The sequence below is a fragment of the Somniosus microcephalus genome, chromosome 6 (assembly GCF_052327205.1).
Source record: "Somniosus microcephalus isolate GS21.2 chromosome 6, FLI_Smic_1.0, whole genome shotgun sequence".
NCBI lineage: Eukaryota > Metazoa > Chordata > Chondrichthyes > Squaliformes > Somniosidae > Somniosus > Somniosus microcephalus.
In genome coordinates, this window is record NC_140992.1 from 257,025,224 (window position 1) to 257,039,464 (window position 14,241).

The 14,241-nt window shown below is 46.6% G+C and overlaps 1 protein-coding gene across 1 annotated transcript in view; it reads left to right on the top strand.

Moving 5' to 3' along the window:
* Positions 1-14,241, top strand: part of LOC147116682 (uncharacterized) — a 207,506-nt gene that overhangs the window by 112,954 nt on the left and 80,311 nt on the right. The window contains exon 16 of the mRNA XM_085991793.1: positions 7,615-7,691. Coding sequence (XP_085847919.1) covers positions 7,615-7,691 — 77 coding nt within the window. The remainder of the gene's footprint in view (positions 1-7,614; positions 7,692-14,241) is intronic.

The window sequence follows — 14,241 nt, forward strand, 5'->3', positions numbered from 1 at the left end:
ATTTGCGCATGTGTAAAGGCCTCCAGTCTTTACGCTTGTAAAAAGCACACGTAAGTATTTATTTTTACACGTAAGTGGTGTTTTAGTGTAATTTACAATTCTTTTTCCCACAGGTTTATTATTTTAAAGAATCTACAATAAGGTAAGTTTAGTTTTAGACCCTTTTTATTAAAAATTTATTTTTTTCAAAAAAAAAAATTATTGTTTAAATTATTTTTTTAAACTTATTTATACTTAATTTAATGATTGGGATGTTTTTTAAATTTTTATTTAAAGTTTAAATAGTGTTTTGGGCCCCCGTAGTTTTCATGAATTTGACAGTTCTTACTCTCAAACTCATGAATGAACCTTCCCCTCCCCTGATTGGTTGTACAGTGCTCACCTGATCCTAGCCGGTACATCGCACTAACTACGCCGCTGGACCAGGTAAGCACTGCGCGCTGACATCTGAACCGGGCCTGTGACAGGAAATGCAAGCAGGCCCGGGCTTCAGATGTCAGCGCGCAGGGTGAGTGCAGATCGGGGGCTTGCACGCGTGGCAAGCCCCCGACACCAAGTTCTGGGCCATAGTATTTATAGGTTTGACAGCTCTTCCTGTCAAACTTATGAATGAAGCATTCCCTGCTACCATTGGCTCTGCATAGCCCACGTGATCCCAGGGGATGCACCGAACTAACTGCGCCCCTGGGATACGCAAGCACTGAAGGAGGTCCAGGATCGGAATCCCACACGGGCCCACAGCTCAACGGCCGGCGCGCTAGGTAAGTGCAGGTCGGGGGCTTGCACCCGCGGGAAGCCCCTGACCCGAATTTCTGGGCCAGTATCAAATCCAAAAGATGCAGCACCAGAGTTGCCAACCCTCCCGTATTGTCCTGGAAGTGTCCCAGAATTAAAGATTAATCGCCTGCACATTTCTGTGAGCAATCCGGGAGAAAAATTATATGGAAATGTTCTTCTTATTGTCAGACTCAACAAACAGCAGGACCGCAACACGTCCAGAATGCAATGCGGCCCTGGCGCATCCATGCTCTCGTAAAGCCACACAATGGATTAAGTGGTTTCTGGAGTGCAGAGGATAGTGGGTACTGCAGCCACCATTATTGAATGACTGACATAACATGCAACCAATGGCAGGAGTGTGGGGAGAGGGCAGTTGGAGGCAGGAGGTCATGTGATGAAACCTCCGAGAACACAGTCCAGCCGGAGTTTGCACCCATACTCAGCGCTGCACTGAAGTGCCAGCCTAGATGAGGTGCTCCAGTTTCTCGAGCATAGCTAGACCTCTCCACCTTCTGATACAGAGAGAGTGCTCCCTCTCCACTCACTGTAAATACATATAATAATTCTGAAATAATTTAATGCAAAATTCAAGCATAATTCTAATCCAAACCTAGAATTTATTTTGTACCAAATATTTTCCCATTCACTCCTATTACATGAAGCTCTAAACATGGAATATTTCCCCAGGTACTGTATTGCTGTTTCAGTGCTTTGATCAGTGATTCTTAGTCTAATACAGCTCATTTGCTGTTTACAAAGTAACGTCCTAGACAAGATATTGTCCTCTGTAAATAAGTACCTTATCTTAGATGCACAGTAATTAAATGGGTTGAAAACTAAAGTAGTATTTATATAAGATATCAAGTTGTCTGTGAAAGAACCAATGCCCTTCCGACACCGACAAACTGACATCTTATATAAAATACGACATAGGGTTCAGCCCATTCACTAACTGAATCAGGACTGGAAACCATGATCTAGAATGACACGCTAGTATAGCATTGAAAAGAAAGAAAGACTTGCATTTATATAGCATCTTTCATGACCACACGGACATCCCAAAGCTCTTTACAGCCAATGAAGCACTTTTTGGAGTGTAGTCACTGTTGTAATGTAGGAAACGCGACAGACAATTTGCGCACAGCAAGCTCCCACAAGCAGCAATGTGATAATGACTAGATAATCTGTTTTATTGATGTTGATTGAGGGATAAATACTGGCCAGGACACTTAATGGGAAGACTTCATCCACTCACAATTAATAGTAGTGTTCTTTTAGAATGTTTTTTTTTACAATTTTACCAGGAATAGCAAACAGGAAATCTTCTCATTGTTTGCAATGACTCAAACAAAGCAACCAGTGAAAACCATCCCCTGTTGAGTATTCCATGTATTAAATGTAGCAATGAGCAAGTTTTGCTTTAGCTACAGAGGAGACTAAATTTGCACTTACTTACTTATGCCTCGATTTCAAAATTCTCATCCTTGTTTTCAAATCCCTCCATGGCCTTGCCACTCCCTATCTCTGTAATCTCCTCCAGCCCCACTACCCCCCGAGATATCTGCACTCCTATAATTCTCATAGAGTTTTACAGCACAGAAAGAGGCCCTTCGGCCCATCGTGTCTGCGCCGCCCATCCATCCCTGTCCAGTCTAATCCCATTTTCCAGCATTTGGTCCATAGCCTTGTATGCAATGGCATTTCAAGTGCTCATCCAAATGCTTCTTGAATGTTGTGAGGGTTCCTGCCTCTACCACCCTTTCAGGCATTGAATTCCACATTCCAACCACCCTCTGGGTGAAAAAGTTCCTCCTCAAATCCCCTCTAAATCTCCTGCCCCTTACCCTGAATCTATGCCCCCTTGTTATTGACCCCCCTACTAAGGGGAAAAGTTCCTCTTTATCTACCCTATCTATGCCCCTCATCATTTTGTACACCTCAATCAGGTCCCCCCTCAGCCTTCTCTGCTCCAAGGAAAACAACCCCAGCCTGTCCAGCCTCTCTTCATAGCTGAGGCGCTCCATCCCAGGTAACATCCTGGTGAATCTTCTCTGCACCCTCTCCAAAGCAATCACATCCTTCCTATAGTGAGGCGACCAGAACTGCACACAGTACTCCAGCTGTGGCCTCACCAGCGTTTTGTACAGCTCCATCATAACCTCCCTGCTCTTATATTCTATGCCTCGGCTAATGAAGGCAAGTATCCCATATGCCTTTTTAACCACCTTATCTACCTGCTCCGCTGCCTTCAGGGATCTATGTACATGTACACCAAGGTCCCTCTGACCCTCTGTACTTCCTAGGGTCCTACCACTCATTGTGTATTCCCTTGCCTTATTTGTCTGTCCAAAATGCATCACCTCGCACTTTTCAGGGTTAAATTCCATTTGCCACTTTTCCGCCCATCTGACCAACCCGTTTATATCGTCCTGTAGCCTGAGGCTTTCCTCCTCGCAATTTACCACCCCACCAATTTTCGTGTCATCTGCGAACTTACTGATCATACCTTTTACATTCTCATCCAAATCATTTATGTAGATCACAAACAACAAGGGACCCAGCACCGATCCCTGAGGTACCCCACTGGACACAGGCTTCCAGTCACAAAAGCAACCTTCGACCATCACCCTCTGCCTCCTGCCACTCAGCCAGTTTAGGATCCAACGCGCCAAGGCACCCTGGATCCCATGGGCTCTTACCTTCTTGACCAGTCTCCTATGCGGGACTTTGTCAAAAGCTTTACTGAAGTCCATGTAAACCACATCCACAGCATTTCCCTCATCCACCCCCGTAGTCACCCCCTCGAAAAATTCAATCAGATTTGTCAGACATGATTTACCCTTGACAAAGCCATGCTGACTATCCCCGATTAATCCTTGCCTCTCCAAGTGGAGATTAATTTTGTCCCTCAGAATTTTTTCCAATAATTTCCCCACCACAGATGTTAGACTCACTGGCCTGTAATTCCCTGGTTTATCCCTGCTACCCTTCTTGAATAATGGTACTATGTTAGCTGTTCTCCAGTCCTCTGGTACATCCCCTGTGGCCAGAGAGGTTCTGAAAATTTGTGTCAGAGCCCCTGCAATCTCCTCCTTTGCCTCCCACAGCAGCCTGGGATACATCTCGTCCAAGCCTGGGGATTTATCCACTTTTTGGCCTGCTAAAACCGCTAGCACCTCCTCCCTCTCGATGCTAATATGTTCAAGTATGTCACAGTCCCCTTGCCCGATTTCTATGTCTGCATCGTCTTTCTCCATAGTGAACACAGATGCAAAAAATTCATTTAAAACCCCGCCTACATCCTCTGGCTCTACACACAGATTGCCACTTTGGTCCCTAATGGGCCCTACCCTTTCCCTGGTTATCCTCTTGCCCTTAATATACTTATAAAACATCTTAGGATTTTCCTTTATTTTGCTTGCCAGTGTTATTTCATGGCCCCTCCTCGCCCTCCTAATTTCTTTTTTAAGTATGCCCCTGCACTTTTTATACTCCTCTAGGGCTTCTTCCGTCTTTAGTCTTTTGTAACTGCCAAAAGCCCCCCTTTTATTTCTAATGCATTTTTGTATATCCCTTGTCATCCAAGGTTCCCTTTGCTTGTTGGTCCCACCCTTGACCTTTACAGGAACATGTTGGCGTTGTACTCTCTCTATTTCCCTTCTGAAAGTCTCCCACTGTTTTGATGTGGATTTTCCTATAAGCAGCTGCTCCCAGTCCACTTTGGCCAGATCCTGCCTTATCATATTAAAATCGGCCTTCCCCCAATTTAGAACCCTTATTTCCGGGCCGTCTTTGTCTTTTTCCATGACCACCTTAAATCTCACCGAATTATGGTCACTGTCGCCAAAATGCTCTCCTACTGACACTTCCACCACTTGCCTGGCTACATTCCCCAGAATTAGGTCCAGTACCGCCCCCTCTCTTGTAGGACTTTCTACATGTTGGCTCAAAAAGCTCTCCTGGGTGCACTTTAAGAATTCTGCACCCTCTAAGCCTTTCACACTCTGACTGTCCCAATTTATATTGGGAAAGTTGAAATCCCCCACTATTATTACCCTATTATTTTCGCACTTTTCTGAGATTTGCCTACATATCTGTTCCTCTATCTCCCCCTGACTGTTTGGGGGCCTATAGTACACTCCCAGCAAAGTGCTTGCCCCCTTTTTGTTTTTAAGTTCTACCCATATGGCCTCATTAGAGGAACCCGCTAATATATCATCCCTCCTTACAGCAGTAATTGACTCCTTAATTAATATTGCAACACCCCCTCCCCTTTTACACCCCCCTCTGTCTCGCCTGAAGATTCTATACCCCGGAATATTGAGCTGCCAGTCCTGACCCTCCCTCAACCATGTCTCCGTGATAGCAACAATATCGTACTCCCATGTGTTCAACAACAACTTCAGTTCATCCACCTTATTTGCAAGACTCCTTGCATTAAAATAAATGCCTTCCAGCCCTGCCATATTCTCTTTTGCCTTCACATATTTGCTCTGCCTTCCCAGCTGACTTGTTTTTCCCTCTGTATTTGGCTGTAAATCACCCCCTACTATAGCTCCACTCTGTACCCCAACCCCCTGCCAAGTTAGTTTAAACCCTCCCCAGCAGTGCTAGCAAACCTCCCCGCAAGGATATTGGTTCCCCTCTGGTTCAGGTGTAAACCGTCCGACTTGTACAAGCCCCACCTTTCCCAGAAGCAGACCCAGTGATCCAGGAAACTAAAGCCCTCCCCCCTGCACCATCCCTTTAGCCACGCATTCATCTGTTCTATCTTCCTATTCCTATACTTACTAGCACGTGGCACCGGGAGTAACCCAGAGATTACAACCTTTGAGGTCCTGCTCTTTAATCCTTCACCTAGCTCCCTAAATTCTTGCTGCAGGACCTCATCCCTCTTTTTACCTATGTCGTTGGTACCAATGTGGACCACGACCACTGGCTCCAGAATGCCCTGCAGCCGCTCAGTGACATCCTTGACCCTGGCACCAGGGAGGCAACAAACCGTCCTGGATTCACGTCTACGGCCACAGAAACGCCTATCTGTTCCCCTTACTATAGAATCCCCTACCACTATTGCTCTCCCACTCTTTTTCCCCCCTTCCTGGGCAGCAGGAGCACCCCCAGTGCCAGGAAGTTGGCTGCCGCTGCCTTCCCCTGGTGAGTCATCCCCCTCAACAGTATCCAAAGCGGTATACTTGTTTGAAAGGGGGATGTCCGCAGGGGTTCCCTGCACTACCTGCCTGCCTTTGTTGCTCCGCCTGATGGTCACCCCCTGTGCTGCCCTACCCTGAGGCGTGAACAACTCGCTAAACGTGCTATCCACGAGCCTCTCAGCATCGCGAATGCTCCAAAATTCATCCACCCGCAGCTCGAGCGCCACAATGCGGTCTACAAGTAGCTGCAGCTGGATGCATTTCCCGCACACATGGTCGTCAGGGACACTGGCAGCATCCCTGACTTCCCACATAGAGCAGGAGGAGCAGAACACGGGTCTGAACTCTCCTGCCATGACTTACTCCTTTAATTAATTTTTAAAATTTATTCAATACCCCAGTTACAGGTATGCTCTAGGGCGCTTTATTTACCAACTATCCCCACTACACCACAGAATTTTAACACCACAGAATTCAAGCTTGTATTGAAAAAAGAGAAATACTCACCAACCAATCACCTACCTGCTCCCTGGTGACGTCACACACTGATTACTTTTTACCTCTCTCCCCGCTGCTGAGTTGGTAGGCCTCGCCGCTCTCCGGTTTTTATACCGGTCTCACCACGCTGCTCCCGCTGGTCCCGACTGGTCTCGGGCCTCGCCGCTCTCCGGTTTTTATACCGGTCTCACCACGCTGCTCCCGCTGGTCCCGACTGGTCTCGGGCCTCGCCTCTCTCCGGTTTTTATACCGGTCTCACCACGCTGCTCCCGCTGGTCCCGACTGGTCTCGGGCCTCGCCTCTCTCCGGTTTTTATACCGGTCTCACCACGCTGCTCCCGCTGGTCCCGACTGGTCTCGGGCCTCGCCGCTCTCCGGTTTTTATACCGGTCTCACCACGCTGCTCCCGCTGGTCCCGACTGGTCTCGGGCCTCGCCTCTCTCCGGTTTTTATACCGGTCTCACCACGCTGCTCCCGCTGGTCCCGACTGGTCTCGGGCCTCGCCTCTCTCCGGTTTTTATACCAGTCTCACCACGCTGCTCCCGTTGGTCCCGACTGGTCTCGGGCCTCGCCTCTCTCCGGTTTTTATACCGGTCTCACCACGCTGCTCCCGCTGGTCCCGACTGGTCTCGGGCCTCGCCTCTCTCCGGTTTTTATACCGGTCTCACCACGCTGCTCCCGCTGGTCCCGACTGGTCTCGGGCCTCGCCTCTCTCCGGTTTTTATACCGGTCTCACCACGCTGCTCCCGCTGGTCCCGACTGCCTCTTAAGCATCCCTGATTATAATCACTCAACCATTGGTAGCCATGCCTTCTGTTGCCTAGGCCCCAATCTCTGGAATTCCCTGTCTAAACCTCTCCGCCTCTCTATCTCTCTTTCTTCCTTTAAGATGCTCCTTAAAACCTACCTCTTTGACCAAGCTTTTGGTCACCTGCCCTAATTTCTCCTTATGTGGCTCGGTGTCACATTTTTTGTCTTATAATATTCCTGTGAAGTGCCTTGGGACGTTTTACTACATTAAATGTGCCATATAAATACACGTTGTTGTTGTTGTTCTGGTTTATATTCCAAGGAAAGCAGAGGTGTGAAGCTCTAAAATTGGAGCGGGAAGAATCTAAGAAAAGCAGAACAGAACTGAATAAGAGCAATATTTGGGTCTAATATATCTATTAACAATGTTACAGGTGTATTGTTTACATGTGATCCTGTCACAGGACATTCGGGCAGAATGGTTATCAACGCAAACTATGGTCTAGGAGAGGTGAGATTCTACAACTTCGCTCCTGAAATGTGCATCTGGCTATCATTATCTGCTGGCCTATCTTGTGCTCTGCCACCATTAGCTTGTTTGCCACTAACATGCTCAGGCATAAATATATATAAATATACACACTTACTCAGCCACAGGCAATTTTGTACAAACATACATGCACCAACTCATGCATATTCGTATATATGCACAGACACAAACATTTACACATGGAGCCATTATTTGCTGTAGCAGGGCAACGTAGTACTTACTAAGCATTTCTGCCAATTTCTGCTTCCCCGCTACTAAGTATTTTCTCTCAGGGTCCAATCTCATATTTGACAACTGATTTGTTGAATATTTACTGTTCTTTAATATTTTGAGATTCTCTCCTCATATTCTCTCCTTGTTTTCTTTATTGCTTTCTTAAGCTCTGTTTTCTTGTGTTCTTTTTAATCATACCTTTCGGACCATTATATCGTCATCAATTTTAATTTGTTTCTAACCTCTGCATGACATTTTGCAACTTGAATTACTCTCCTTGTAAAAGGAATGGTATATTTTCTGCAACTTTGCAATCTCCTTTTTATGAATATCTCATTGTTGATTTACAGTCTTGTGCATAAATTTATCTTTCCAACTCGCTGAGCTCACACATCTTTCTAAAATCTGCCCTATTCCAATCTGATGCCCTTGGTTTTTTTTTTACTACCTTTTACCCTTTCTAATTGGTTCTTAAAGCTTATCACAGTATGGTCATTACTCCCAAAGTAATCACTCACATTTAAATCATTTACCTGGTCCATTTTGTTGCTCGTAACTTGATCTAGCAACACCTCTCCCCTTGTAGGGATATTAACATACCACTTGATGAAGGAGTCCTCCACCCATTAGAAATTCTATTCCCTTTTCTCGATTAACTCTCTCTCTGTCCCAAATCAAAGAATTGATAGTTAAAATATCCTAGAATAAAAGTTGTTATTCCTACTCATCTTCCTGATCTGTCTACAGATTCATTCTTCCAATTCCCTCCCACGTTAGGGAGTTTGTAGTACTAGTGTAACAATTTAAAAAAAAATCTTTGATCTCAAAGCATATTGATTGTCTGAACCTCTTGTGTACATCAACACTCTAACAGCATTGTAACCCCTCCTTCACCAATATTGCCATTCCTCCTCCTTTCTGGTTTATTGGCCTTCCTAAACATAGTACAGGAAACTTTCGATTTACCGGCACCTAAATAACTGGAAATGTTGGTTAACCGGCAAAATTCAGGAGTAGGTTTTACTTCATATTTATTTGCCGCCTTCCATCTGTGCTGTGCAAGGGTGTGGCTGCAGCTGTTGCTAAGCTACAGAGACGCTTGAAACTTGTGTTAATTGTTCTACAGTTGTTGCTAAGCAACAGGGTTTGTTGCTTTATACGGAGCTGTCAGCTCTCCGTATCTTTTACTATAGCGTTCGGTTATCCGGAATTTTTGATGAACCGGCACCACGTCGGTCCCGTCCGTGCCGGATAAAAGAAAGTTTCCTGTATAACCCAATACATTTACTTTCCACTCTTGCCCAGTTTGAAGCCAAGTTTCTAATCCCCAGAAGCTGAGCATTACAATACAGTCCATTAACCTATTTCTTGTTTATATTTAGCTCTACTATTTCTCTCCTTGACTACTAGCTTGGACAAAAACACTTGGGCCTAGAAATTGAGTAGCCTTAGCGCCGCATTTGAGGCGCTAGAGGGCCTAGCGCCGGAGTTATGGCCAGTTGGGAAATTGAGTGGGGCCCTTCCGTCGGCGTTAAGCCGGTAGCGCTGCGCCGGCACCGATGACGTCATCGGTGTGCGCAGTGTCCCGGTTGCCATGCCGACGGGCCCCAGCGCCGAAATTCAGTTGCGGCCGCCTCGCCCGTGGCAGCCGCAACTAAGACTCTGGCAACCGAGTCTTCCCCGAGTTAGCGCCGGCGCATTAAGGTCGCGCGGCGGCCGGCCGCTTTCCCGTCGGCTGCCTGCCCGCACCTCCCTCCCCGGACTCCTCCACCCCCCCCCCCGCGGAACAGATGCGTCTGGCCTGCAAGCCCGGCACTTGTCCGAGGTGCCGGGCTCATTTTTTCAATATTTCAACGGACAGCGGGCGGGTGCAGGCAGCTCCTCCTTAACTGAAGGAGGAGGCCTGCACTTCCCCAGCCTGCCGCACCGCATCGGGTGCCGCAGCGCCGGATTAGCGCCGCAATTCGGCACTCAGCGCCCATTGGGAGGCGCTCACGCCCGCCAGTAGTGCCGGCAGCCGTCTGGGCGCGGCGCTACTGAATTTTTGGCGCGCGCAAGGGAATTAGCGCCGGTGCTAAATTTCCGGCGCTAAAGCCCTGGCGCGGCGTCAACTCAATTTCTAGGCCTTGGTCTTTTTCCTGCTTACAACTCAAGTTGATTTTCTTCCTCTACTCTTTTTATTCCTTCTGCATGCTACCCTTTTAAAAAAAATAATTTGTATATTTATCTCATTTTGACCTGTCAATTTTTCAGGAGTTTTACTTTTCCTTTTCTGTACCATTGGCTCCCAAATGGACCATGACATCTGGTCCCATCATTACATTCCAGTAATTTTGAAATGTTCCTTTTCCAGGCACCTGGGAGGCAACAAATCATCTGTGACTGTCTAAAGTGAGAAAGATTATGCACAACCTCCTAACTTTATTAATTCTCCTATTTTTACTGCATTCCTAACTGAATTGCTAATCCAGCAGTCAACTCAAGTTTTTTTTAATGCATTTGTAATCCATTTAATGGCCCTGCCAAGAGCCCACAGGAAACAAATGCTTCAAACTTGGAGAGGGTCATTTACTCTGGGTGTTCCTGCTCTAGCCTGTCCCTCCATGCTGTTCTGACCTATTGGACCAGTAACCACATCTTCCTCTATCACTGCCTGTTCCCTGTTTCTCAACAGGGTGACTACCCTCTGAATTTTGGTACTAGAAATCTTACTTGCTCTCTAATGTGTCAGATTGTCTCCAACTCAACCTCAGCTTCTGAGATCATGAGCTCAAGTAATCTCAGTTGGAGGCACTTTCTGCAGATAACATCTGCTATTCAAAACTCAATTTTGTATCTTCGTATAACGGTCCCTTCCTGTGATGGCATTCTTGCTATAAATGTAAATTGTGTTATACTCTTCATCTACTTCAATTTAAATTAAAATACTCAGTTGTTCCTTCCCCCTCTGCTCCAAATGCTCACTCCAGCCAAATTCCCATTTTGGAAGTTCTGTTTCACTCTGTACCCACCTCATTCCAGCAAGGATTGCCAATCCACCTGGATTGTCCTGAAGTCTCCTCCTGGACACTGCTGCAAGCAACTCAGGAGAAAAACCATAGGGGCATTAAACAAATTCTGTCTTTATTTCATTGAACACTTTTGTTTATTAGTTCTAAAAAAATATTGGAGATGTGAACAAAGACTGTTTGACTGGGTGGGGTGGGTGGAGGCAGGAGGTCATGTTATGAAGCCTCCAGGAAGATATCCAACCAGATCTGTCAATCCTATTACCAGCTGACTCCATAGTATGCTCTCTGCTTGACCATGCTAACGCAAGCTCTTATACACACACAACTTTTATTTATACAGGAAACTTTGGTTTATCCAGACGGAGGTTGTATGTCCGGAAACCTCGATCTAATGGCAGAAATCAGCAGCCATTTTGGTTAGGTTTTTTTTCTTCTCCTAGCATTTTTTTTAATAGTCAGGCTCTGGAAAGCGTCTCTGTAGCTTAGCAACAGCTTCAGAGACGCTTCCAAGGTACGGGCCGAGTGTTTACAAGCTGTTGCTAAGCAACAGTTTGTTGTCAGATACGGAGATGAAAACCTCCGTATCCTTCCGGATAGACCAGCGCTAATGTTGAAGTTTTGATAGATCGGCAGCAGCTCGGTGCCATCGGTGCCGGATATCGCGAAGTTTCCTGTAAAGTGTCTTTAAAGTAAAAAAAAAAGTCACGTGGCACTTCAGAGATAGGCGCAAGAAAAACAAACAGCTGGGAAAAGAGCGATTAGGTGTGCTGACTTACAGCTTAGTCAAAGAGATACCTTTTAACCACTCAAACACACACATGAACTCACTCTCAAACACACGGGGGAATTTTTCGGGGGTTCAGCGGGCGCATTTGGTGGCGGGTCGGCTGGGAAAATGTTTTTTTTTGACAACGGGTAGGGAACCGCCTCCACGCTAGTCTCCAAGATGTCGGGTCTGTCATCGCTGAACAGACCCGACACCAAGCGGCGGGGGAGGCAATTTACACCATTAGAGACATTGTTAAGAGGCAATTAAATCGTTTTTTAAGCTCACCTTTAGATTTTTAGAGTTTGCCAATGGCTTCCCCGCTGCTCGGGGATCACATCAGGTAAGGAGGTCGGGTGTTAGGTCAGCATGGGATGATTTACTAACTTGACAGCTGCAAATGGTCTATAAAAGCTTCCATTTCACAGCTGTTCACTTTCCAAGGATAGAGGCTGTTGCTTACTGCATTTGGAAGACAGATTGGGCTTTATGCAGCTGACAAGTGTTTGGAACAAACTCTCTATCCAGTGCCACCTCATTAGAACAGCCTCTCTCACCATTGACAGATCGCTTCTATCATCTCAACCTCACCTGCCATCTATTCCATCAGCATCAGCGCCCTTGAAAAAATCTCACCTTGGTCTTCAGAATCCCACAGCAATCAGCCCCAATACCAGCAGCACCAGGCACACCAGCAGCAACAACAACAACACCAACCTTCTCCGTAATCAACTGATGCTGCACAGGACACAGGGCATCAGCACCCGACCACATTGCTGCCTGGGACGCCAGGGATGGCCTCACCATAGCCAGATTTACTTCACTTGATGCTGTACACCCTGGCTGTCACATGATGTGCCAAGTTGGCACCACCTCACACCAACACCATAAAGCATCCCTACAATGCCCAAGCCATTCCTTTCACACTCATCGCCATTGCGGGGGGTACCGTTATGTCTCACCATTCACTGCAACTCACTAAGCCACTTCCAAAGCTGCACAAAAATCTGACCAAGAACGCAAAGTGTTGAAAATAAAGATTTCAATGTTTGACACCACATTAGCAGAAACTTCACATGAACATTGGCTAAAACACCCAAGTGCCTACCTTTGTATGTTGTTAGTTGGTATGATTGGACTAGGATGAGGCTGAGTCTGAGGGGTGGCTAGTGAGATGGGGACGTGATAATGTAGAGAGAGAGGGATGGGTGGAGGTGCAAGGTAAGTTGGTGTGAGTAAGGATATGCAGGAGTAGGGTAGGGAAGGCAGAGTGATGGGGATGTGATAAGTGGCACAGCAAGATGCTGTTGAGTGTGGCTTGGCAGTAACATTTTGTAATGTATGAGATCATAGAAAGATTTGCGCCACTGCAGCCTGGTCCTCCTAACGACATCCCTGCTTGTGCCCTCCTGTGCAATGTGCAACCAGGCTATGTTGATCTCCTGGGGCGGTCTGTTCCTGCCCATGGGAAGGGAAGAGGACCTCCCTGCATGCTGTGACTCCCTCCATAAGCATATGGACGGAGTTATGGGAGAGCCTGGGTGTAGCGTGCACCTCTGTGCAGAGCTTGTCAGTGTTTGCAGCACCTCAATGCTGTAGAACGCTGACAGCACAACTGTCCAAATCAATTTGGACATGGCCCCTTTAAAGAAACCGGCTGATGACGCGTCATCAAATGACGTCATCAGACCCACTTCCTTCAATTGCCCGGGAAACGTGCTGGGCGGGCTCAACAAGCCCAAGCGACGTAAAATTCTTTTCACAGAGTGGGATGGAGCCTGCAGCGGGGTCGCACCCCTTCCCCCACCCCCCCACCACCACCGACCCCGGCCACACCGGACCAGCCTCGGTAGGTGAAATCGCGGCCACACACTCTCAAACACACACACGCACACACCAGCCTGCTTGTTTCAAGTGCTTAAAGTCTCTAAAGACAAGCATGCACTTCAATTCATCAAGAAGAGAGAGTTGACACCCACATCCGTGCCAAGAGAAAGAAAGAAAGAAGAACTCAGCAATCTGCTGGCAGCAATGGAAAAGGCAGCTGCCGGGAAGGATTAAACTGTACAAAGGTGCTACCATTAATGTTTCTTTCAAAGTTTAAACAAAAGTGCAGGAAATATACAGGAGGTCCATTAACATTTTAGAAACATGAGTTCATGTTTTGCGTATAGACCCTTTGTCAGAACCCAGAACTAATGCCGCGACTATACTGTTGCTACTTGTCTGAGTCCAGTAATTACAGCAACAGGTACCAGTCGATTAGTACACTGATTAGTAACTGCCTGGCTCTGATTCGCATTCTCATAGCCATGAGGGAATTCTTCGTGTGGGTACTTAAGCACCTGGAACCTGAAGCTCACCACCCTCAAGGTTATCTCATGTTTTGCAAATGTATGAGGAATGGAAAGCTTCGGTAAATTATATTTACTAGACAAGGGATGATTAAAATGATGAAATGGTATAATACAGCATCATAGAAACATAGAAACATAGAAGATAGGAGCAGGAGTAGGCCATT